Consider the following 25,714-nt stretch of genomic DNA (forward strand, 5'->3'; position numbering starts at 1 on the left):
CATTGAGCACTCCGGGAGTATGTGGGCGCACTGAGACATTCCTAAAATGCATCCACGTTGCGGCTGGAGCAGCCGGCCTCCCGACAGGCACACGAGCAAGACAGCAGACGTGATCGGCGAGGCCTGTTCTGCAATGCCTAGCTGTCGGGTTGCAGGAGAGCATGTATCCTCAAGGGGATGATACGCCGGTTCAAGCTGTGACTTTGGTTTTGGCCAAATATTCGTTGGTGTCCGGACGAGAACCACAAGAAACACTTCCACGCATGCATATAACACTGGTAGCAACAGGAGGCGGGTGACGAGGCGCGAGAAAAACTCGTACCGGCGCGAAGCAGGTTCGCGGGACTTTCCCTTACAGCGGCCCGCTTATGTCTGCGTTCACAAGTCACTACAGTTGTTCTGACACGAGCACATTTGAGTCACCAGCGGCTGGCCGCTATGACCGACACAGAAGAATCCACGGTACTTCGCCGCGAACGACAGGAGCGTCAAGTCAGGGCGACTGGCGTAGAGGGGCTCTTAAAAGATGTACACCACATTGTAGATGAGGGTCCACACAAGGACGAAAGTCTACAAAAGAAAGAAAAGCCAGGCACATCAACAGCTCTGCCACACGAAACATTTTACTGCGACGCGTCTCCAGCTGCAGAATTCTTCCGATCTTCTCAAAGAGACCTTTCAAAGAGCGATAAACTTCCAGTTGGGGAGCCACACCGTTCCGATCCCTCTCGCATTCCGTTCAGCCATCTGATTGCACTAGCCATGGCCGCTGCCATCTACGCTTCCACAGTCGTCTCACGTGCAACTTTGATGCGAACTCCGCACGAAGAAACTATGTTCGGTCAGAAGCGTTACCTGCCGGGTGCTCTTCGTACCCGGGTAAAGGTGTTACTGTACGCTCTGCCTCCTATTGCAGCTGACCGGTTGCTGTCGCGAGTACGACTGGATGCGTGCAAATACAGCGGGAATCGGGTGGGATGAGGTCTCGGAGAGCGGTCGCCAAAGAGACACTGAGCACACGCGGATCTCTGAGGACGTGTACATCTTGGTGTCAAGCTGGTTCACACTACCAGTTCACACCCTCTCAATGCACCGCGAAAACTATCTAGGACGACAGACCATAAGCGCCAATATATAGAACCGTGTAGTCGCACCCAGATAAGTGTCCAAAGTGGCGACACTTGGGTCGGACGAGGTCTCGCGATGACAACGTAGGGCTACCCGTGTTGGCAGTGAATGAGATCTTGTGTTTCTCAAACGGCTTGCTTCGGCTTCAGGTATAGTCCCAGACGCAGTTTCAGCGTCAGACGAGTCCGGATACACGGATCACAGTGCTCACCACTACGACAAAGAAAAAGCTGTGGTGTGGACGGACCTTGAGAAGAACAGTTTCCAATCCGCAACTGCAGGGCATATCTCGAGCTCGCTCATGCAAGCAGTGGGAGATGCTATCGTGAGCGCTCACCAGCGTGGCGGTGAAGAATTGAGAGAAGAAGACGTCTTTAATGTTGGTGAAATACGCGTTACAACGTAACCCGGTCTCACACAGCATCAAGGCGCCGCCGCACAACGTGGTTACGAAAAACACCAGCAGGCCTGGAAAACTCTCGCAAAGCAAAGAAATCCGCGCTGATAGAGGCAGTCCACAGGTACGCATACGCAGAGAAACGGGAACGCACACCCCCGCACGCGGACACACATACACAGGCACTGATTCGCGGAAACACGCGGCCCTGCCGATTCCGTGCACACGCATAGGCGGAGACACCTACGTATATGCGGGCTTACGTGTGTTGCTGCAGTAGAAGCTCAAGCACGTACACTGGAGATGTACACAAGATACGACTGGATCGAACTGGTTACAAAGACGTACGCCCGGCTCCGACAAATTCTCACACCCGCGCTCAAATACACGTAATTAGAGCAATGCAGAAAGACTGACACAAACGCGGAGACGCATATACATACTCCATACTACCAGTGTTTGAGAATTGTGCAAGTATTACTGCGGCCAAAACCAAAGAGGACATGAGTGGAGTAACTACACAGAAGAATACGGACACTTGCGCGGCACGCCCGCCGTGATCACTGCTCTAGTTTCGCGGTACACGACTGTTGAAGTCGCCTGTGTGTACACCTCAAGACAAGCAACAAAACCGCATAAAAAAGTCTACTCAAGACGCCCCGCCATTCGTCCCGTGCATCACAGACCAGCAACGCCTTGTGTCAACCCCCGACGTGGACAGACCGATCTCAGGCAAGGAGGGGCACATCTATTTGTTCGCAAGCAGAGCCAGTGCTGCTGTCTACGTAGACCAAGGCGACGGATGCAGAACCTACGGACTCGACCGCCAGACGCCCTCACTCACTGGCACGGTCCCAAGTAAACAGGGCTGGAGTACTACCTCAGTCCGGGCAGAGAGGTACGCCTTGCAATCCCCATCGCTACCTGTAACAGCGCTGCCATTCTCTCTAAAGTGTCTCAGGATACTGATCGGGTACTTTAAACAAGAGGGCTTCTAACTTCTGATCGTGGTAGGTTCCTACCTGGTCTACAGACGTAGGCAATAAGAAAGCAAAAAAAAACGCTTCCTCTTAGGAAAACATTAAGTCTGTGCACCTACCCGCCAAACCCTCAAGTCCGAAAATACCAGCGGCGCTTCCTGCGACCACTGCCGAGACATGACGACTGAACGCCCGCGCAAAACGGTGCTCAAACTGTCGGCCTGATCACCTTTATAGGCGATGCAGATGTACTCACCACATGCCACGTGTCTTGACAAATATGTAATTAATGAATTCAAGAATCACGAAGTGAATCCCGCTGCAACTGCACAGCTTCGATATCCACCTCAGTCAGTTCTGCCTAGGAAGTCTGCATGCAACAAGGTGTGCAACTATGAGAAAAAAAAAACAAGTCGTCCCCCCCGTCTACAGAGATCAGTTCCCCGTAACCCGGCGACGCACACATACAGATGCAGTTACACTCTGCGTCGCAGACCTGCGAGGGGTCTAACCGGGAGAAATGACTACTTCACGAGAAAGCATGAGACCGCGCCGGAAGAGGACCTTTCAGCCACGCGTTTCGGGCCCCAGGTCGAGCTTATGCTTTGCGGTTACATGTCGATCTCGGTTCGTCTCCTCCGCAAAGACTCTCCCGCGCCTGCTGACTATTAGAGTGTTTGTACAAATGTGTACCGGTGAAAGCTGTCGTGGCAGTGTCAGCAACCCTTTAATTAGTACAGCGGCCCGACCACCCGCTCGCGACAGAGGCGTCGCACGGAACGCGCGCCTATTCACTTGTCTACAAAACTTCCCTTCGGCACGCTAGTGACAGACAAACGTAGCATATCGGTTTCTGCCGGCGATCCCCCTTTCTTAACTTACATTATCGTGAGCTGCCGGAAGTTGTGTGCAACCATGGCGCCGTTGATAAGCGAAGCGGATTGCTTCACGCCCTGCGCGCTGAGTTCCGACGCCTTGTCAGGTGAGCTGGCAGGTAAAGGTGACCCAGTGGATGTCCTTTCTCCTGACTTTTCGGGCTGGGCAGGTTCTCCTTCGTCGCACCCTCGCAGTCGAGGGGATGTCTTGAAGGCACTAGACTTTTTCATGGTAAACAGAAAGGCTGAAAACAGGGGACGTAGAATCACGGCCTGAATGAAATCAGTCCCAGCAGCAGGGAATTTTCCATGCAAAGGAGAGGGAAAGACAAGTGTCTCCAATTTTGGCCGTCACTCTATTCAGTCTATTCAGGCACTGACGCTTAGACAAGAGGATGTAGCAGACCTTAAAAACAGGGTACGGATTTCCTGTACATCTTCAGATACGGGTCTCGCACCCCGAGAGACGCAGAGGAAAGCAGCTGACAATGGATTGCGACGTAAAACAAAAAAGTAACCCGCAGGATGCTCAACCACCACGCGGCCCTCATTACCACCCAATGAGAAGACACAGGCCGCAGAAGGACGCAGCGAAACCGCGCTGTGTCTTCAGTAGTACCTGGACAAAAGAGACTTCATACTCTTTCATCCAACGGAAGGCCCAGAATCTAAAAATTCCGGGTGTGCGTTTGTGCTGTGCAGTCGTCTCCTTTTACATTCTCCAGATTGCCTACTCGCTGTATGCCACTAAAGAAGTACTTCTGACGGTGCGCACTACAGCGTCACAGGAAAGGCAGGCGACCTTGTCCCTGATTTACGGTAGGCTGACGTCGCTTCAGCCAGCTAGTCCGATTCCTAAGGGTTGCCATATCATGACGGGTGACCTGGGCAAGGACTGAGGCCTACATGCGTCCGAGAGACGGAAAGCGTGAGAGTACAGCTCATCTGCATCTTCAGGCGCTACTGGGGTCCCCACGACTACGCTGTCGAAATCAAGTGAGTGCTGAAGATGGGCGGGGGTGAGGCACTCCTGCAAATCAGCTGTTGGGCGATTGTCACTCTCTTCGATGGAACGAGACAGAGGTGTGGCTGAAAAGAAAGATTCTAAGTCAATGCAGCGTCTTCAGCTGTATCTTTACGGGCGTCCCCCTGTCTCTGGATATGCCCTACCAACTCCCCTATCTCGCCGCTGTACTAAGAGAGCAGCCACGATGTTCTCGCCTTCCCGCTGTGTAAGCCGCGCACTGAGCAAGTGTCTTACTGCTGTCCGCTCCACACTCTTGTCCCGGAGCGCTCAGGCGATACGGCAGTAGCTTTGCCAAGAAAGAAAAACCAGCCGGGGGCACGGGGATGATGGTTCCGAAAAAACTGGGTATTTTTCCGCCGAAAGAAGGGAACACCGGCGCTGGCCATCCCCGTGCAACAAACGAATGCCGTCTCCGTGAAGCGTGGACCCTTTCCGCCAGCCCCGCTCCTTTTCTCTGAACGTTAGGATACTAGGGAGAAAATTTCGGCGGGGCCAGAAAGCCGAGACAGCAACAGTCCATCGAAGAACATGGGTCACGGGCAGAAAGACGAGGAAAGAAAAGGCGGAGAAAAAAAGAAACGTGGTGCGCCCGCGGACAAAATATGAGCTGGCGGATCCCACAGAACTGTCGAACCAAATAGCGGAGACCTCATGCAGGCGGGGGAAAAGCTCGCACTTGGCAACACAAAGATGAAACACAAGGCAAATAGGAGGAAAAGCGAGCGTACAGGATACCAGTGCTTCCGATGGGTCGTGAAGTCAGCAAGTATCGGTGCACGTCAACCCAGTTCCACTGTGGTTTTGTTCAAGCCCTGCGGTGTCGTTATCTCATAATCGCTCAAAACAAGAACAGCCTAGTGGAGAGAACTACGTGGCTATGCATGTGGTCCACGAGACAAACCCGGCTGGGAGAGTACCCTTCTAGGACTGCTTCTTTTCTTTGACGAGTTGGCAATCTGAATCGGGAGTCACCTGGCTCGCGTCTGCCCCAGCTGATGCATACAGGGAAAACAGTCTTTTTTTTCAATCGGAATGCTATAAAGCCGTTCACTCATGCTGCTTCAGTGAAAGAGTCCGCCGTGCTGCCGTGCAGTACCTGCCTCTTGGAGACACGCCATGGGTGTGCGCGTGAGGCCAATCTCCCGCGACACTCCGATGTGGAGTCTTCCAGTATTCAGCCAGCAGCTCAGCCATTTTCTCTTAACGGCTCTTCCTCACCTTAAGTAACCTCCGAATCCCCAACTTCCGTCGTTGGACGTCATCACTGATTAGTGCTTTATGCGGGGCATCTTTTCTTGGGGCTTTTTTCTGGGTTACCGCACTAAACAGCGAGACAGCGCTTCTATCGCTTTGGATTGGGGCCTGAGCGACAGAGGGCAGCAGTCGTGCAGCTCCCCACTGCGCTCCGGGCGTGGCCTCTCTGTTTCAGCTGGACGGCCGCTCCTGTCGCCGGGCTGTGGTGTGCGGCTGGGCCACGAGTTGTCTCTGTCTCGCCATCAGCTCGGACAGGCTTATCGGTAGCACCTGGTCTGGACGCACAACGATCCCGTATTTTCGCCTGTAACCCCTTGGTGCCGTGCAGTTTACCATTACTGTCGGGACAGCACTGGATGTGGCGCGCCTCTACTGCTCTGCAGACGGTCGAGATGCCCCTGACCCGAGTTCTTTCAGTTAAGCTGCGGCCTGAGGAGCAATCTTCACGGCATTATTCAAGCAAACTAGTCATGGGTGTCCCTCCCGCTGGTAGTGGTGCCGCAGAAGAGAACCCTGTGTATTTTGGCGTAGGTTCCCGGTACCGTGACGCGCTGTCATGATACGTACTCACACACCTAACACTTCTAGAGTGCGAACAACGTGTTTTGTTTACCACTCGACAAATATGTGCCATTGTCCCCTCATGTAGCCTAGTGGTGTCTGCTGTTCACACGTGCTCTAGTACCCGTCCAGTCACCGCGCAGGCTGAATGGAGAAAGCGTGGATCTGCAAGTGTGGTAATACGGCACCCCAGGTTGTTGTTTAACCTAACACTTCTAGAATGCGAGCAACGTGTTTTGTTTACCACTCGACAAATATGTGCCATTGCCTCCTCATGTAGCCTAGTAGTGTCTGCTGTTCACACGTGCTCTAGTACCCGTCCAGTCACCGCGCAGGCGGAATGGAGAAAGCGTGGATCTGCAAGTGTGGTAATACGGCACCCCAGGTTGTTGTTTAACCTTGGCCTCGAAGGTTCCCAGCTGCGTTGAAGCCTCTTCTAGGCCTAGCGAGAGACTGGCGTTTGTTTCCCGGAATCCGCAGCACCAGTAGTCTATGCTGCTCGCTCACCGGTGAGCGCAAGTGCCTCTGTCGCCCTGGTAATGTCTTCAGGCCTCTCTGAGTGCCTACAGGCCCAATCTTGCTGTCAAAACCCTTCCTGTTGCTTCGGCAGAGCATAGGGTTTTGTCGCCCAATAGTCCCGTTGAACACTGCGTCCTCGAGATGGGTCATCTCCTTTTCTTACTTCTGTTTCTTTGTCTCGAAAACCGCCTTTGTCCAAAGGCACAAGCACTCTCTCGTGACGTTGGTGCACCATACGGGGTCCGCTCTCTTTACCGCGGCCCGTCCCTCTTAGACTGGGGAGACAAGCACCCGAACTCTGGTCCGTTTGCCCTGCTCCCAGCTCTGACAGCAACACCGAAATGGCATCGTTGTCCTCCTTTTTCGAGCGTTCCGCTTTTCCGTTTAATGAGGAAGAGCGACTGTTTCTTGTCGAGGAGAAACTCCACTGACCATTGTTCTCCCGCGTGCCTGACGCTACGTGTACCGTGGTCACCTTCCTGTCCTGCGGGATCGTCGTTGAACACACTCTCTTTTCTAACTCTGTCACCTACCGGCGGACCCGTTCCCATCCCGCGGCGCCATTCGAAGCTGCCTTCGGCGGCGCCCAGGGTGCGAGAGGGTCCGTCCTTTTGTTCTTTCCGAGTCTCATTTCCTCGGAGTTATCCGCTCCCAAGTAGTCCTCGTTTCCTCTTCTCTGTCACCGCCCCGCCGACTGCATCAACAGAGACACCTCCGTTACTCTCTCTTATTTCCGCCCCTTCCTACGAGCCAGCTGGGTCCAAAAAAAGAGGAACGCACGCGTCTGCGACCCAGGGAGACGTGCCCCCAGTGGACGTCGAGTCTCTGTCATCCTCGGAGATCCGTCCGCAATCATGCGCAACAGCTGCATCTTGTTTCACTGGTTCGGCTCCGCCCCCCTCTTCCCTGTGTGCCTCTACTGACATCCCTTCTCCTTTTCCCTTCTCTTCTCCGTCTTCCGACCCTTCGCCGTCTTATCTACCTCCCTTGGGGCCTCCCTCCGCCTCTCCGTTCACCTCTCCTTCGTCTCCCCTCCCAACACCTGCAATGCCTCTGCCTGCTCCTGATCTGAGCTCGGGATTGAGCCCCGCTGGTCGGCCTCTGGACGTGGATCCTCACGGACCGCTGGCGCAGCTTCAACAACTATTGCGCGAGGGCATTTTCAAGGCTGGGGCGTACCTGCAGCACTGGCCCCTTGATGAGGAAAGAGATATGGATATGCTTGTTACAAAAATCGACGAAACGGCTGCCATAGTAAGTTCCACCTACCAAAGCGATAGCCGCGGGTGCCCGGAGAGGACGCCTGGATTGTTTTCAATAGATTTCTCAACACTGACGGCCAAGAGTGAGCCTGCGCAGGGGTTGGGGATTCCGCAGGGCTGCACTGATAGGCCTTCAAGCGCCCCGAGGACCGCAAAGCAGGCGCTGTCGCTGTGCTTCTGCCTTGTTGTTTTCGTGGTTTTACATGGCCCCGTCTGAGTGCTTGTAGCCGATGACGTTCTGATTGTAAAGCGGAGTTGTGGGCCCACTCCGTGTGTACAGTGCGGAAGACAAGAAAGTAAAGAGCGTTCCCGTTCACTATCCCTTGCTTTAGAGTTCCGAGACGGGCGCTCTCCCGCTCGTGGCTTTGTTTTTTGCCGTAGCCGAGCGCAGAAACCACATTTGTCACCCTTTGAAAAAAAACAGCCCAGCTTGCGAAATATCTCATCAAGCATTGGACTATGTTTTCCGGTCGCTCTCCCGCGAGCCGTGAGTGGCCCGCGGACTCCGCGTGTTTGGCTAAGAGGCAAAGGAGAACGGAAAGAGAGAGCCAAGGCTGATTCACTCCTGCAAGAGGCCCTCGAACAGACTTGAAAGCGTTGGGGGCCTTCCGTCTAAGGCTTGAGGTGGAAAGTACCAACGACAGTAGTGTGGTTCTCAGCTTTGCCGCGATCGTGCTTGTTGCTGTGTTTTCTTTTCCTGTCAGTCTCCGGGCCAAAAGACAGTTATTCAGCTTCCTGTCCATGAGCGTGAAAGAGTTGTGAGGAACATGCGTGCTACCCGTTCAGCTACTGTACTGCTAGGGTACGTGGACTACAAGGACGAGGGCGATCTGATGTTGCCTTCGACTGGGAGTATAGCACAGGGCAGTCGCAGCGCGGTGATGACACGAGAAAACTCACCCAAAGCGGAAGGGAGAGATGACTACATGCTGGTCGGTTACGGTGCTGTAGCTGAGCCGATGGAAATTCACATGCTCGACAGAAGTGGCGAAATGGGATTGAGGATTATGGGCAGAGTGAAAATCGTATCTGTTCTCGAGGCTTCTGAAACTAATTTCCGGGTAAGGGCCTTTGGCGGGAAAGACAGGATCACCCCCACTTCGGCGCTCACAGGCCGCTGCTTCGGTGTCTTGACATCCGTGTGGTTCTAGCTCTTACTTGTTCTGTACGCCTGCCGACTTCTGACCCAAAGTGACTGTCAAGGCACGTTCAAGTCGGAGTGATGGGCAAGTTCACCCAGGCTTCGTGATTTTCTAGATGACTAGGCGGGAGAGAAGGGCAGTCTATTGTACAGCGAGGTGAGATGAACGCTCGTTCGCCTCTTCCTGGATTAAATGCGAAGGTGTCAGATAAGATGCAGAAGTGTGACTGGAAGAAAGCCAGGAGTATCTGCGGTGAACCGGTGCGGTCGCTGACGCGACATCGCCGGAGTACGCGTTTTGGATCCTCTACACTCTTGGAATCACGTGTAGACGCTCGCGTGCTGGGCGGCTGCTTCACCTGTAGACGTTGCTGTGGAATAATAGAGTGGCGCTTGTGTTAACACCCCAACAGGCTCTGGTCTGAATGCAGAGGGCAAAGCCATTCGCGTTTCCGGGACAGTGCGGCTCTGTGTAGAGAAACGCGTTTGTACGCACTAAGAAATTCTTGTCACGCAGGTGGACTACACCAACGCTAGCGACACTGTCTGCATCACTACAACCGCGCTCTGATATCTCTTCGTGTCTCGTCAGTCGCATTCTCGAAGAGCGACAGCGGTCTCAGTGGAGTAGTTGCGCTGTGGGTGACAGGTGCGTGTGATTCCGCATCGCGACGAGAGAAAAAGGGACGGCTTTGTAAACCCTCTTGTTTCGCGGGAGAACATCAAGGCGCTTTATAGCCTCTACGACCGGGTAAATAGAGCCGAGCTGCATTTTCGGTAGGTTGAGGAAGCACAACACTCACTTTTTAGCTTACGCGTGAGTACATCGTACGCGTATGTGCCAGTCTGTTGCGTGGACGAACGGACGTGCTTCAACAGTAACCCGCTGAACAGGCGTACCTGCTGAGCTGTGTGAACGAGGCCGGTTGTGGGTGACGGCGGGTTTCCAGTTTCGACTTGAGAAGAGAGCAACTGTACGCGTGCACGCTTCGAGTTTCCGAGTGTCGCTCGAGCGCGGACGCACGGAATGGTTAGCGCCCACACGAGGTGGCATCGCAGTGACTGACCTTGTCCCGTTTTGAGCCTATGCAGCGAGGGTCTTCTCCGCTCGCGACATTGTTGGTTGCGAGTAATTGCGCGTTTGCTTGTCTGGATCCGTGGGAGGATGAGACTGCGATGTCATTCGAACTGGGTGTCGCCTGCGCACAAACAGGACACCTGCGTGTCTGCTATACCCGTTCTTCGCCGTGCTCTACTGCGGTGCCGTGTACTTATCGTGTTCTTTCTGGTGGCTTAAGCGCAGCCGAACGGGAAGGCCCAGAGTGTTGCAGGGTGACGTCCCCTCTTCTGCTCTCCCGCAAGACACGTACCGTATGCCAGGGCGCAGTATTATCATCAAAAGTTCAGAAAACTGTTAGTTTCCCGCTGCCAGCCTTCATCAGTTATGTTGCCGGACACAGACCATGGAATCGCGTACTTTGGAAAGTCTTACCTTTTCTTGTTTGCGTCAAGCGGAATCTCTTATCCTGACCGGTAGAGCATCTTGCAGCTGCAGCTGACTTCTCTGTTTTTTGTCCTAGCAAACTTGAAGGGAAAATGCACCAGGCGCACCTGATCTCACTTCGGCCACCACTCCAAGATAAGGTCGACGAATTCATCAACGAGACGTCAGGTTTCTCTGAGCAGGATATCGGCGAATGGGTATCTTTCTGTGCTATGGACCATCACATCGATGCGAGGGCGAGGTAGGCCGGCGTTTCGAGTTTTGCACAGCTGCTGAAGCTCTATATGTGTTCACTGCGCGCCTGAGAGGTGCACACGCAGACGGAGTGGCCTGGCGGTGACCGTTTCGGGCGTCCTTCTTGCTTCGCCACTGCGTATTTTCGTGTGCTCGCTGTGCCGGCCACACTTATGCTGAAAGGACTGAGCAAGCTGTTTTAACCGGCAAACAGAAAAAACACTCGTTCTCTTCGGTGGGGCGCCAAGGGTGGTCTTGCTGCTTGCGATGGCAAGCTATGGCACTGTCGAAACGCAGGTACTTTTTCTGTCGGCACTGCGGGTTCTGATTGGAGCACGACCAGTGGCACGAGCCATGGCGCAGTCTAGGAAACTGTCTCACCTCATGCTACGGTTGCAAGAAAAAGTGTAGATACCTACCGCCAGTGCCCAGCGCCGTAGTCGCGGGATGCAGGATCGGTGTCGGACGCCGTGAATCTTGTGCTAGGAGAGATTTTGGTCGGGGTCTTGATCGGAAATTGACGAGGGAGGACGGCATGCTTACTGTGCTTACTGGTTTGAATATGTGCAGGTGCTGGGCGATGGCGCAGCAGGACACGGAGCTGCGCCTCGACGTGGTGAGGCGTTCACTAGAAGATAAGCTTCGCCGCTTGCAGACAGAGATCCAACGGCTGAAGGACAAGCCAGCAGCGCGTAGCCTCGATGACGCCGCGCAGCCGGTCACTACAGAGCCCCCTTTAAACATAAAGATATAAGGAACCTGCAGTTGGAGCATGGACCCCCACAGTTCCCACGATACGTGGCTGGCGTTGCATCTGATGGCTGAGCGCGGATAACCGTCGCTCGTTCGAGTGACTTGGATTGAGAGCCGAACTCGTTGTGTCGACGGTCCATAAAGAGAAAGGGCACTAGTTAAAACCGGGTTGCTTCTTGAACCCTTGTCTTGTCGTACAGTGGTCACCCCGCTACCACGCAGCACTCACCCGCGAGTACGAGGTAACCGGAAGATATCAGTTACTTGAGACTGAGGTGACGGGGCAATGCTGGAACAGGGACGAGTGGGGCATGGGAGCTACCGCGGGTAAGAGGGCGGCGTATGTCTTACGAGAAGTACGAGCGTCACACGGGGATACAACAGGGACGAACGGCAAAAGGAGCTGTACGGGAAGGAGGTTGCAGGTAGCACTACTGTGTCTCCAGGCTGGCGTTAGGCGTCTTCGGGGACGCCTACCGTGCCCGCGTGCCCTGAGGGCACGAGACTGCTGGACAACGCGAACATCACTGGCACAGACGGTCTCGACACGTCGGTACCACTTAGCCCTGGAGAGTGTGTAGAACACTGCTGTTGTTTTTTGATAAGCGAACACATCAGGCAGAAAGTGTAACTTGGTCTTGCTACACCCCCTGTCCCCCCCGGCTGGGAGTCCCTGTGTGGCTGCAGTGGGCCGCCTGCGGGCTGTGCCGACTGTCAGCAATTGTACCGGCGGTCTGGCAATTCGTGCCGGAGAAAGAACAAGCACAGAGCCCAAATTGCTGTGCAGCATTACAGAGAGCCAGGGAAAGCGCAATAATTTGTGACACAGAAAAAAAAGGAGCTCGAACTATTCCGCAGCGGGACAAGACAATACGGCACAGCCGTTTGACACTCAGGTACTGCACCAGTGGAGCGACAAGGCGTGCAAGGACAGCGGAGACAGAGAGAGGCGTTATGACACAGTTGCTGAATGTCCTGCCGTAAGCGTTAAAGCAAAACTGCACAGCATTTGCATGAAGCGACAAGATGAGTGACAATGACACAAAAAAGCAATACGAGAGAAAAGAGCCGTACATGGGCGGTGTCGGGAAGGCCCGTCACACGCCTACTGCGGCGCCCTTCGACTAGCGCCGGCCGGCTGTGTAAGTTCTCACTAGGTGACTGCACAAATTTGACAAACGCGACTCCTTTACGGGTTCAAAGAACCGGGTGGTCCTCCATTCGGTATCCCAGAGTCCTCTCTCAAAACAAATTGCACGCTACTCCACAGTTGCGGCGCGGACCAAGGTGTTCCGTGCGCAGAGTTGTTGCCTAAAGTGCTACAGTCGACCACATCGCAGCCAGGCACCAGAGCCTGCTCACAAACAGAGGACCCCGTCAGAGAGCTCCCGTTAACGGAAAGGCAGTCGGGGACTTCTCCTGTATCTGTCGAACGGCAGGAGCCTTCGTTGCGGCTCCCCATGTCAGCCACCGCCTCGATGTCTTTGATTGCGTGTGGCAAAAGCAGCTCCGGGCCGTTGCCGGCTGATAACCCGGTAGTCGCAGGCGTATGGAGAGAACCGTCGTCACCCTGGCACTGATGCTTTTGGAGGAGCCTCTGGCTTCTGCGCACCCCGTGACTCGCACCGCTGTCCGAGGCGGCTGGGATGGAGGGATTTGGGAAAGTTGGTTCTGCGGCGGTGTGGCTATTTGAGGAGCCACTTCTAACACCGAAGGATGCCCCGCAGTCCCGATTTCCACCTGGCAGCTCCGGAGAAATCAGTCCAAGAGCTCCAGCTGATGTACTGCACGGGACGTCCGTGGCAAACGGGATCGGGAGAGGAAGCGTACCTAAGGAATTAGGGCAAGCTGCAAAAAGGCTAGATGGGTCACCGTGTGGATCGTAGGCTGCCATCTCGATGCCCGGGACGGAAATGAAGCCTTGAAGCAGAGGGGGATCGTGCCAGGCAAGTGTTCTGAGCTCCTGCTGAGGATGTTCTCCGGCTGCAGACTCTTGAAGGGGAACTAAAGACAGTAGTTCCTCTCCGCTCCGTGACCTATCAACTTCCTGGGGGCTCTCCTCAGTGTAGTCCTCCTGTTCAATCGCTCTCTGCTCCTTGCGATTTTCAAGGTACCGCCGCTTGTTGCCCCCCATCGACTGCCGGGTCACGCGGATAGACAAATCGCGAACACGATCAGGATTCTGCCAGAAGTCGTGAATCGACTCCCCATAGCATTGTAAGATCTCTTCGTCAATGCCCTAAGACGGACAAAGGAGAAACAGCCGGACACATACAGCCTTCGAAGCGAAGCTATAAGGTAGTCACGACAGTAGGAGCGTCCTGAAGCTGCACGAACCTTACCTCAGCTCGGACCATCTTTGTTCTCCTAGAAAAAGATGTATTCTTCGAGAAGCGAGTGTCGATGAATTGTCTGCAGCAGGCTCATCACGCGGGCGAAAGTTAACAATGAGACATGGGTAGCACCGTCGAGGGCACAACACTCTCGAACCTTCCTCATGAGTCTTCCCGTCATCGCTGCTGCTGCTATTTTGTTGATCTAACGAAGGGCCGTGGAAAGAAATTAAGAGGGACCACTGTCGATCCAAAACAAGAACCAGTCTCTTACGTGTTTATGGCGTTGACGTCGACGAGGAAAGATGGCATGTGTCTGCATATTTCCGCTGAGCTGTTCCAGTCCGTCCCGGTAGCCGGTCCTGTCCCGTATGTCCCGTTGGCGATGCATCGCGGTACCTAACGTCCCACAGCCACATAGATCGCTTGGCGGAGAGAAGCGTTGCGGTGCTGTCTGGCTTGCCTGGGTCCAGGAATGACCACGGTCACTGGTACCTTTTGGTGAGCTGTTCGGTATGGGGGGTAACTCGGCTCAGCAATTTCGGTGACCGACTCACCCAGATCAATGAGTTCTGCTTCGTCCTGTTCCTCATCACCCCTACCAGCTGCACATGCAGCTGTACGCACCCCAACACGTAGAGAAGGACCGAGTCTGGTGTTGGGACGACCCGAGAATGCTGGTCGAGGGATACGGTAATGCTATGTCGATATTCCACAGCCCTGTCAGTTGTTACTTTGATCCTGGAGGCTCCGCATGCTCGCGATTTTGTAAGCGGCCCCCCTCCGTACGTGTTGTTGCTCGGGAGCACCCATACGTGGTTGAAAGCGGAAGCCTGCGACTGCAGAAAAGGGCAGAGGCAATTGGCGGAATGATGTTAGGTCAAAAACCGTGGAGCCGACAACGCCAGGTGCACACAGCGGCTCGCGTCAGCGTGAGCTCGGACTGTTTCTACGACACTCTAGAACAAACATACTCCCGCTAGCTGCCGGACTGCTGGTATTTGCGGCAGCTCTTCCTCACAACAAAAGGTTCCTGGAGAAGAAGAAGAATCACGAACGCCGGGGGCGCGCGTATTGCGCGTCGCCAAGACACTTACATCATCAGTGAGACCCATGGATATGCAAATAATTCGGTGGAGATTAAAGAGCGTCATGCCGGCGTTAACCCCAAACATACGCCGGATGGGCACGGCATCTATGGGACGGTCAGGAGAAGGAGGCAGACGAGGGAGATGCCAACTAACACTAATTTCGCACATGTCGTACTCTCCGAGGTTAACGGTCTCGTACTGCGCATCATTCAGCTGGCCTGAGTCGGGAGTGGGAGCGCGGTGCTCCTCCACTGGACGTGGTACCAGTTGCTCGTACAGAAACGGTTGCTGGAGTTCTCCTTGATGCAATGAAGTGTCTAAAGTTTTGGACTGGTCGAACGGTAGCAAGGCGTATGAGTGCTGTGTTTCGTAGTTTTCGGGCTGGGCTGAAAAACAGCCAGGACCGGCTGAACCAAGGGCGACGAGGGGCCTATCGCTCTGCGGACGATCGTCCCCTGCCTGTGTTTGTCGGTAGCGTTTCCGAGACTGACGTGGAGGTGCAGGTTTGTGCATACTGCTTTCAGCTGCGTCAGTAGCGCGTCTCCGGCGTTTGGCAGCCGTGGGGTTGCAAGGCGGAGACTGGAGCTCTGCCGGTTGGCGTGCACTCGGGGCCGGCATGGGCGAAGACAGGGCAGCAGGGACATGTAAATCAGCTTCCGTTTCAGGCAACCCGGGAAGTACCAAGCTCGGCGCAAGCTCCGCGGGCCCACACTCGATGTGACTGCTGACGTTCGGCTGGAACAGCCCCTGGAGGTCAGCTGCAGCCAAACCTGTTGTCGGCGGCGCCTCTCTGTCCCAAGGGGTAGCTCCGGGCAGTGGATTGGCAGCCAGTGCAAGATCCATCAGACTGAGCTGGTTTCCAGTTTCGGTGACACCGGCCGCCGAGAGGGCAAAGGCGGGCGCAGAAAACGTACCGACTGACGGATCGGAAAGGTAATCGATCTCAGAACACCACGTGCTCGTGGACAGGCGCGACATCAGGGGATCGACACCAGCGTTAATAGCCTTGCAACTGTCTCCACCCGCTTCCTCGGCCTTATCCTGTAGAAGGCTATCCATTAGGGTTAGCGCTTGTTTCTGCATAGGAAGGGTGGACATTCCGGTGCAGCCCAGTGGGGCCAGGAGACTCTCCATGTCTAGATTGACAAGCAAAAATGTTACGAGAGGAGGGAAACTACCGACAAACCGATTGAAGCTACCCGTGGCTCATGACTCGTAGAGGCAGTAAAATCATGCAGACTTGGCAAAAACAGTCGCGACGCGCTCTCAGGTATCTCTGGGAGACACGCTCTTTGACATTCTATCTGAAATTACAGAGTGAGCGAAAAGGACCACAGGCCAAACGAAAACGTCAACAAGCAGGATTGACACAGTCCTCGGCGCCTAGGAAATGGATACAGGCAAAAACCTTTGACACTCGGATGAGCCCCGTCAACAGACAATTCTGGAGGGTTCACTGACACCGCGCACCGTCATTTTGCCCGTTTTCGGACGGCACGTGGAGAAAGCCGAGAACACTCCGGCGTGTTGCCCTCATACGCGTGTGCCCGTGCAAGCTGTTGTCAACTCTGAGAGGTGCGGGGTAGCTTTGTTCCGATTTCGAACAGCACTCCGCCACACCGACTCGGTGACACGTCGACCAGAAAGGCTGGTAATCCAGCTTCTTCTCAGCGGGGGAGACGGCTTGATACCCACGCAGGCGAGAGACATTCTGGTCCCCCTTCATCCGGTGTCTTCCTGAGCCTCAGCGTTTGTCCTCGAGCCCGCAAGGAGCTGCAATGGTCCGAGTAGTGAGAGCCTAAGACCTTCGCAGCACAGCCCACCGGGCCCGCGACCACGGCCAGGGCGTTCGCACCGGGAACCGCGCAATGACAACGGCTGACCAGTGCTGGCCAGAAGCCTAGTCGCGTGCTTCTTGCCTTTAGAACCTGTGAATACCGCACTGGAGGCCCTGTTGGGCTAAACCGGCTGGAGAGAAGATACTGCAGCCCGTGTTGCTACCGCCAGTGTGGCGATACACTCCAACAACTGCTGGTGGCGCCCGTATTATCGCCTCATAAGAAAACTCCGACGCACGGATACTTGAAGATATTCTCAGGCAACGCAGAAATGGAAGGTTTTCATTGGGGAGGTTCCTTTTGTTGGCTCCCGCAACCCTGGCAAACCGAATGTCGTCGCGCCAGGAAGATGACAGACTTCGACGGTAGGTTTTCTGTTCTCTGAGCCACCTCACACACCAAGATGGGTATGTCACCCTGCTGTCCTGCGTAGAAGGTTATTGCTGTCTTACTAGATTTCTAATGGTGAGTAATGCACGAGGCCCAGCCAATCCGCAAGGTTGATTATGCACTGCAGGACCCTGTAGCGGCTCTCCTGAGAAATGAAGGACGGACCGATACATCCACGTGCATCGGGGTAGGAATCGGCGAGCCCTCCTGGACACTTTGAATCGCGCTATTTCCATGGCCACTCAGGAGCTCACCGAACAAGACGCTGATGCGCTGTTTTGGACTATGTTGCGCTACCACAAGGGAGGAGTTGACGGGGTGTGTCCGGGCGGCAGGACCGCAAGCTCTCTTGACGTCTTTCTAGCGAAGCGTCGTCTTCGACTAAGAGCGCGAACTGAAGATGACAAGAACGGCTTGGGACTGCAATGGCTGGTAGAGCCAGAACAGCCAGTCTCTGAAGTGGATCTACAGAGTTTACCTCGCTCTTTGTCCGTCAACCCAGCAGCCGACGCGGAGCCCGAAGGCCCCCCCTTTGACGTACCCGAAGGCTCTCGAAAGACTGGGGCCAGGGCAAGCCGTGTGGGCGGTCTTAGTCTGACCAAAAGAGGAGAGCGTGTTTCACTTCGTCTTTCTCCATCCACGAAGAAACAACTCAGCATTTCCTTGCGGTCTGCTGGATCCGTAGCTTACCAACTTCAGAGTCACTGGCGGAACAAGGACATGGAACTTAGCTTCTCCCAGCCGCTTCTTCCAGAGACCATGGAAGACGAAGTACTTCTGGCCTCGAGAACTACAACGCTCAGCGACGACGAGCGGAACAGCAAGAACCAACTAGAGCTTTCGAAGCAGGAAGCAACTGCCGTTGACGCGAAAGGGACTTCACCTTCAAAAATTCCCGTCTGCGCCGCTTCCCGGGCAACACCGGAGAAGCCACACCAGGTAGCAACGAGATGTCGTACTCAGTGGACTCTCCATTCAGTCGCCATGGTGATATCAGAACACAGCGGCCAAAGAGTCGGCGGCAGGACGCTCCGACGCGGCCCTCTGCGAGTCTACAGAAACGGCAGGTGCGCGGATATTAAAAGAGCGTTTTTCATGACCGTGCAAATGAGGTCTTCTTTCAGGGACAACACTGCTCCCTCCTTCCCGGCAGGCTGGGCGACTCGTAGCCGCCACGAAATTGGGTGTTACAGAGCCGGGACCGCCGAGTGTCTTTCTAGTCGACGCTGAGAAAGAAGCACTTTCCTCCAAGCTTACGTGCGGTGTTCCTGGAACGAAGACGAAGGAAATGTGCCGATCTTTCATCAGCGTGGCCGAGGGGACGCTTCGCCTAGAAGGCGAGCGCGAGGACCATGTTTCGGTCCTTCCGCAGTCAGGCCAAAGCAAAGCCCCGTCATCTTCAGCGCTACTTGCCCCCCTTGAAAGTACCCAGACGCAACCTGCAGCAGATAAAAGGTCAAAGGGAAATCCTGGCCGTCTCCCTCCTTGTACGGACGAAGTGTTTGATATGCTCGCTCGTCCACTGAACTGGGATGAGGAAGAGGAAGGTATACACGAGGCTGTAATGTTTGTCCGGTCTGCTCCCAGTCTCCCACCTCACCTTCTTGGGAAGAAGCGTCCTGATGTGGAGCTCGCGAGTCCGCCAAGCAACTCTGGTGTGCTAGAGTGGTCCCGGTCTGCATCCCCAAAGAAGAGAGAAGCCCTGATACAGTCACCGCAAACGATCACCCGCCTTCGACGCGAGAGGAAGCGAAAGCGTAGCTCTGCACCCGCGCGTCGGGCTAGGCCGCCTACGGCTTTGCTGTCAGACCCAGCTAGTCCGACCGAGGATGAGGGACGAGGCCCGAGTGACTGTTCACCTGCTGAGGCAAAAGAGGTCGACCGAGAAAAAAAGGACCTACCGAACTGCGCCGTACGGCCTGAGCTTCAAGCTTTTACGGCCGCGGTCCTAGATTCCTTGAGTGAGCGGTCGCTGAGGAGGCTGTTGGTGACACTGGCGTGGGACGAGGCGTTCGAGACATGAAGCATAGCGTCGCTGAAGGCTTTCGAGGCAACCGTTGCTGCCTAGACAGATCACCCATCAGCCACTTCTATCCAGTGCCGGGCACTTGGAGAGGTTGGCGTCTTCCGATGCTTACACGGGCGACTTCTGAACGGGAGCAGGAGTTGATGGCGCCCTTTTGGGGGGCGCACCGTGCGGTATGTGTCTCCGTTACACATTTCGTTTTGAAGATACTGGTTCTTTCCGCTGCTTGGCCAGTCCATGCCTCTCTTCTTTCACAACTAAGTATGCTTTCAACCTCGACTGCGGTCGCCAATTAAGGAAACGTCCAACCCGAGTCTTCTTAGTAGGCTCCAGGTTGGCTTGTCATGTGGCTGAGGTCCCAACACTTCGGGCCTTCTTTTTTTTGACCTGAGACATTTGGTCCAGCACTGATGCCTCCGTGGTGAGTCACCCAGTCCAGAAGAGTGCTCGAGCTGTTCTGCGTCTATTGGCGTAGTATGGCCAGTGTTTGGGAAGATACCGGACTGTTGCAGTCAGCCGGAAGCCCGGCAGCCTTCGGACGTGCAATAGGCGACTCGCTGGAATCGGGAGAAAGAACTGGGAGGCAGTGGAAGGGATCATCGACTGAGCGGTGACGGGAAGCACCACTCAGGCGTGACCCTGCGGCCTTGTTTCTGATTGGCCCCCGGATGTTATTTTTCGTTGCATGGGTGCCGTCGGACGAACACGTGTTGGTGTCCGCTTCGCTCTTCGGCCGCTGACTGTCATAGAGTTTCGGATAAATTCCATGCGGCATTTCAGCTGGTCAATTCAGCGGATCGGTTAAGACCGAGCGCGAGTATCGCACGGTGTCAGAGTTTCGGATAAATTCGACTTGACATTCTAGCTGGTCAATTCCACGGATCGGTTAAGGCCGAGTGCGAGTATCGCGGGGCTACAAAAAAGCAGTTGTATAGGTCTGGAATAAATCTCTCTGCGTGGAACGTTGAATGGAAACCTTTGTACAGGCAGCGCACTCCCACCTGGGTTTTCCACTAGAGAGTTCTCTTGCCCATCAAGATCTCTTTTCACACACAAAATACAACAATCAGCAAAGCGACAGCCACGAACACAATGCTCCCTTCCACGAGCCAGTATTCTCTTCTTGCCAGTTCTCGGTCAACAGCGCGCCGTAGCGCAGCCGACAAGTCTGTTGACTAGCGGTTGGTGCAGTGCAAGCCTACGAGGTTGCATCAGTCTTACTGTCCAGTCGCTCAATCTCCCGCTGAGTGCTCGACACTTGTGTCCGCAGCTGAACACGAAGTATAGCGTTCTCTCGAAGGATCTCCCTAAGGACTGGGTAAACGCTTTGGCCCATGCTCTGCTTGGCGGCACGTATTATCGTTACCTGCTATAGAATGGGCAGCAGGTAGTGCGTTTTGGTTGGCTTCGGCTTCAGGGTGAAAGCAGAGGTATCCACCTTGGCCAGGCTTAGCATAGACCGAGCTGGGCGCTGATAGTGTGGAGGGTAGATCAGAAAGCTGCCCCACCCCTGAACTTCATTAACCTGCACTCCGGACTACTCGCTAGTATTGCCTCACCTCCGGCTTGCGCAGCAGGCACTCAGGAGCGAAGAGTTTTTCACTGTAACCTGGAATTGTCAGGCGCTGCTCCGCGCAGCCTTCGGTCTGCTCGGGCGAACTCATCGTGCTGTCTAAGGGCCACAAGGGGCCGCCTGGCTGGCCCAGCTCAAAAGTAAAAGGAAAGTTCTCTACCAGTTACCGCGCAAACTGCTTGCTGAGATAGGAACAGGCAGCACGGTTGCACTTCACTCCAAGGACCTCGCCCATTGGTGGCTTGAACAGCCTGAGAGCTGCGGAGAGTGAACCAGGGAAGGACACCGGTGCTGAATTCAGTAGACCATGCTTACTGCAAACCATAGCGAAGATACACGCCCTGGCCCCCGGTGTACCTACACCGGGCCCGGTGGTTCAGTCACGCCAACGGAATATCAGTACGCTGTAGGCCCAGGCCACCCTTCTGTTCACCCGCTACTCCGCGACCCTGCCGTCCAACCAACTGGCACCCAGAACGGGGCTCTGACCGTTCTCACGACCTGCCGGTAGATCCGCCGGTAACTGAGGAAGTGCCACGGCACTCTCGGGGCATCGCGTGGTACTTTCTATCTTGCGGACTACGGCAGACGTGTCAGCCACTGAAAGAGCGGCTGCTAGTATGACTCAGTAGACACAACGCTGCTGGAGATCCACAGGGCAGGAGCTTAATTGTTGCATGAAAGATGGTCGGGAGAACTAAAAGCAGCTGCGTACCGCTTCAGGAGTCGACTACACCGAGGGGCCAGGTCGGGACCAACTCTCGTTCTTCAAACAGGCAAGTATCTGACGCAGAAAGCATTTCACGCGGCTGTCAGACATTCGGCTCCTCGGGGGGCCACGCAGTCTCCGCCACGTCCAGAGAATCGAATGCGTACGGCAACAGAGCCCGGGAGTCTAGCTTTTGGACCTCCCACTGCACTGGCAAGCTTGTGCCTTGCTCCATCTCCACTCTTCTGCCCTTTGCACTGCGGCAAGCGTACACTGAAATTGCCTCGCCGTCCCGTCCGCCCAGCATGGCAGCCTCCAGAATCACCTGTCTGCATTTGCCGCACGGCCTTGCATAGCACTGAAGCCGGTTCTGGAGAAGTACCAGTACAGCGGTGAAACCTCGCGCACCTCCCGCTATTGCAGTCGCAATTGCTGTCTGTTCCGCGCACATTCTGTACAACAGGTACAGCAGACGGGTGTAGTCTTGGTGCAAATACACCACGAATGACCAGTCAACACGCAAGATGAGACGAGGGCGGCAACTCAGCTCTTGTTCCCCCTTGTAACAACCGTCGTGGCAACTTTCCTTTCACAGACAGAGGAAACTAGTCGCAAGCGAAAAGTCAGCGGTCGTGGTTTAGATCCCAATATTTTGAACTCGGTGGCCGTCCGGAGTGTAGGAGCCCTAGCGAATACATCGGAGGGTTTTCATATAGGCTCCAGAGTTATAGAGGAAACAATTTGTAACAGCGGCTGGTTATCACACTTGCTGAAAGTAATCTTGCTCACCTTAAGGCCTGCTTGTCTTGAGGAAAAAAAGTGTGTCCCAACTGATTTCAGAGCATAAGCCTACCCCAGTCCGACCGTTTGGTTCTCTACATTGCATCCAGTGAAGATCCCCTTGTCCGTGAGCAGGGCTGCGGCGACTGGAAACTCAGAGTAAGGAACGTACGCTTGCCGAAGCGCCCCACCAGCTCGTCGGAGCAGCTCCGGAAGATATGGCGCCACGGGAGATCCTGTAGGGCCGCGTCGCAACAACGGAGCTGCCACCACCTCAGAAACGGGGTATTCATGAGCCGCGAAATCGCTCCCGCCTTAGCTCTCGAAAAGGGTTCAAAGCAAACAGTCCTAATTTCGCTGAATGCTGCAAGCACAACCATATTCGTTTCCTCCAGCACGGTGCTGCTGCCTAGGGGAGACTGCCTGCCCAACTCCAAGGCTCTGTATCAAAATCCGGCACCGAAAAGTGAGAAGGTCGACCACGACTACCTCTGCCCCAACAACCGATGGCTGGCCTGAGGCGCCGACATGCGGTGCCGTGGCCGTGCACGACTGCCTGTTGAAGGATGCGCGAGGGAGGTCTTCTCGGACAAAAAGATCAAACAGGTAAGTCTGCTCTGGTGGCTGGTAGGTGGTCTGTAGACCGCAGCACGAAACCCTTCCCGTACCATCATTCATGAACAGGGAAGCCTTCGATCCATGCCCGCTTGTCTCGGACAATGACAGAAGGGGGTCCGGGATCTGAATTTTCACGCCGGCACGGCGGCCTATTGCTGCGGCAGGTAAAAGGTAGCGTAGCGTGTCCGTCCTACTATACAGTTCTTTGTAGTTGTCCTCATTAACACTACCGTCTCTTGTGACACCTCCTGCCGTACGCTGTTCCTCCTCCGGCAGACGCAGCGTAAAACGGGAGAAAACAACATCGATATCTTGACCCTCGGCTTCAAATTCCTTCAACCACTGTCGACAACATCCCCCTATCGTCCCTTGTTCAGGTTTCCTTTCAGCGGTAAGAACGGGGCTCTCGTCCTCGGCCTGCGCCGCCGGAATGTTTCTGCCCTGAGGCGGTACCAGCTCCGCCACCGCGCATGCCGCTAATCGCTGGACACGAGAAAAAAACAAATCACACAACAACGTATACCCTGCGATCTCCGCGCCTACACAAGCATTCCGGAAGGCAGAAGGCCACGCGGGTTACGTGGGGCTGCGACCGCTCTCAGCCGAGGTGTTCCGCTCAGTTGGAATTTCCAATCCTATACACCCGGCTCGTAAGCGTACCCCGCACGCGATGTGAGTGGTCGTTCGGTATTGGAATATGAGCGAGCCTATCATACTGCCCGCACCGCTCTTCCGTGTACCTTCCAATGTACCAGCGACTGTCTGCTCTGCGGAGAAGGGGACATAGGAAGAAGCTCTGCATTCAGAAGACCGATCTTGAGTGTCCTGGAACATAAACCGTCCGAGGAAGCCTGGTGCTCACAGGCGTGCGAGGACCGAAGAGAATCTTCCTCTTTAAGCTTCTGAGTTTGCGTCGACCCTGCTTAACAGTCCCCGTTTTCGCATCGTCCCTGCCTCAAAACAAGACTCACCGCCGCAAACAACTTCTACCACACATAGAACTGATGGGATACAGCCCAGCCACTCGTAGCTGAGCAGCAGATCACAAGGGCGGGCGGTCTGTGGGGGCGGGGGGAGGATGACAAAAGCAGTGGAACCGCACACGTCCGAGAATCTGCTCCGGAAGGCAGAACGGAACGGGGGCCAGAGGGCAGTCGGCGAGGCAGTACTTGTCCCTACCAGTCGCGGTCCTTTCTGGTCTCCAGTTTCGTGCAACAAAGCACTCGAAATGGCTGAGTGGACCGCGCAGACACTGCACGGATACGCCACGTTCTCGAAGGAGCAGCCTGCGCGCATCGACATGCTCAACAGCACACAAGAAAGCGACCTTCATCTAGAATCGCTCATTGTTGGCTGCTGTGCACGGCGGTCCAACTCACAGATCGCCGAGGGCCCTCCTACGCGCCACCCGGACAGTACCCGTTGGCCGCTTTCCGGCGTGGCTCGCCCAATTACCACAGCGCCAACAGGACAAAAGAGAAAATACAGACGTCTTTCTGCCGTCTTCGACTACACTAAGCTACAGGAGGAGAGACGTGAATTCCCTCTGTCAGGCAAACACGCCGCGTTGGATCTGCTCGCAGTAAGCATGTGACAGACAGAAAAAGCCTAGAGCCCGTCCTGGCCGGCTTTCACCATATGAGATCCTCCTCGCCGGCAGTCCTCGAGGGCGAAACAATACACTGCCGCGAGAGAGTCGCTGTAGGCGCGGCGCATCGACAAATACAGTTGTGCTTCGCTCGTGGCCCCCCGAAGAGCAAGTTAACCGTACCAGTATAGATGTTCCCGTTGCTCATTCCAACGGCGCACCCCTGGCGGACCCCACTGTACGGCGCATGTGCACGGACTGCCACCGCTTTGGCCGCCCTCATTAGGCGATATGCGGCGACGGCTGGAGCGGGATCCATTGCGGCATGTAAACAGCGTGCTTACGCTACGTCCTCTAGTAGTAGGTTCCCGAGGAGGCGAGGAGGGAAGATTCGGTCTTGCCTAGCGTCGACCTGTTTTTCGCCGGTGGGTTGCCCGGAGTAGACACGGCTACGCGCGGATTCGATCCAGCCAAAAGCCGCTTGTAGGGAAACTAGCCGGTACAGAGCTCAGAGCAGGGCTTCCTCCTAGTAACACAGGCAGCCCAAACTTGTGGAACCCACATATATTCTTGGCAGCGGGCTCGGCGCCCGATGATGTGGAGAAACCTTTTTGCTAGAGAAACTGAGAGCTTTTGCTGTTTACAAAGACACACGGCGGAGGCACAGCTAGGGCGGCCGCCCCGGGCAGAAGCGAGAAGGAAGAATCGCGGTACCCTTAGCATCTGCGGAAGAGCGACAACACCCGCATGCGAAGGTGCACCACTTTCAGACATAAAGAAGAGGCATCGATAGACAAACGCTGCTAAGGAAAACCTGTCCCGTCCTGTGCTCCCGGCGTTCCACACTTCACTTCAGGAGACAACCGTCGGGGCGGGCGCGCGGAGCCGGGACGGCTTCGTTGCAGGCACAAAAAAAGAAAAAACCCCGCTGTTTATTCGCAGGCACTGAACGGCCGGCCCTAGGCGCTCGCAAAAGACCGTGCCTCGTTACAAACTAACTGTATATCAGGGTATCGATAATACTCCGCTTCAACCTACCTACCGAGCTACGTCTCCCGATACCAAGTGTAGCACCTGAGTTGCTGCTGGGCGCAGTCGCCCGTAGTGCGCCGCCCCCTGGCGAACGCTGCAGT

General features: G+C 55.2%; 5 protein-coding genes across 5 annotated transcripts; 2 read left to right on the forward strand and 3 right to left on the reverse strand.

Annotated features, from left to right (window-relative positions):
• Positions 1-270: 270 nt before the first annotated feature.
• CSUI_001082 (uncharacterized protein) lies at positions 271-5,613 on the reverse strand. The gene is made up of 5 exons (XM_068061288.1): positions 4,642-5,613; positions 3,368-3,625; positions 2,625-2,689; positions 1,466-1,596; positions 271-570 (listed from the first exon to the last, which is right to left on the reverse strand). Exon 2 carries the CDS (start codon positions 3,609-3,611, stop codon positions 3,384-3,386), a length of 228 nt encoding a protein of 75 aa, XP_067926745.1. The 5' UTR covers positions 3,612-3,625; positions 4,642-5,613; the 3' UTR covers positions 271-570; positions 1,466-1,596; positions 2,625-2,689; positions 3,368-3,383.
• CSUI_001083 (uncharacterized protein) lies at positions 5,266-11,990 on the forward strand. Its single transcript, XM_068061289.1, has 5 exons — positions 5,266-7,995; positions 8,708-9,064; positions 9,794-9,921; positions 10,725-10,889; positions 11,453-11,990. Exons 1-5 carry the CDS (start codon positions 6,883-6,885, stop codon positions 11,634-11,636), a joined length of 1,947 nt encoding a protein of 648 aa, XP_067926746.1. The 5' UTR covers positions 5,266-6,882; the 3' UTR covers positions 11,637-11,990.
• A 487-nt stretch (positions 11,991-12,477) lies between these two features.
• CSUI_001084 (uncharacterized protein) lies at positions 12,478-16,748 on the reverse strand. Its single transcript, XM_068061290.1, has 5 exons — positions 15,066-16,748; positions 14,526-14,807; positions 14,243-14,367; positions 13,978-14,047; positions 12,478-13,874 (listed from the first exon to the last, which is right to left on the reverse strand). The coding sequence occupies exons 1-5, from the start codon at positions 16,191-16,193 to the stop codon at positions 12,825-12,827; spliced, it is 2,655 nt and encodes an 884-aa protein (XP_067926747.1). The 5' UTR covers positions 16,194-16,748; the 3' UTR covers positions 12,478-12,824.
• A 773-nt stretch (positions 16,749-17,521) lies between these two features.
• CSUI_001085 (uncharacterized protein) lies at positions 17,522-19,310 on the forward strand (the record flags this gene model as incomplete). Its single annotated transcript, XM_068061291.1, has 2 exons — positions 17,522-18,226; positions 18,441-19,310. The coding sequence occupies 2 exons, from the start codon at positions 17,522-17,524 to the stop codon at positions 19,308-19,310; spliced, it is 1,575 nt and encodes a 524-aa protein (XP_067926748.1).
• A 2,315-nt stretch (positions 19,311-21,625) lies between these two features.
• On the reverse strand, positions 21,626-25,647 carry CSUI_001086 (cytidine and deoxycytidylate deaminase zinc-binding region domain-containing protein). Its single transcript, XM_068061292.1, has 5 exons — positions 24,765-25,647; positions 24,173-24,279; positions 23,044-23,476; positions 22,548-22,611; positions 21,626-22,047 (listed from the first exon to the last, which is right to left on the reverse strand). Exons 1-5 carry the CDS (start codon positions 24,898-24,900, stop codon positions 21,699-21,701), a joined length of 1,089 nt encoding a protein of 362 aa, XP_067926749.1. The 5' UTR covers positions 24,901-25,647; the 3' UTR covers positions 21,626-21,698.
• Between the last annotated feature and the right edge of the window lie 67 nt (positions 25,648-25,714).

The sequence above is a fragment of the Cystoisospora suis genome, assembly GCF_002600585.1.
Source record: "Cystoisospora suis strain Wien I chromosome Unknown contig_426, whole genome shotgun sequence".
NCBI lineage: Eukaryota > Apicomplexa > Conoidasida > Eucoccidiorida > Sarcocystidae > Cystoisospora > Cystoisospora suis.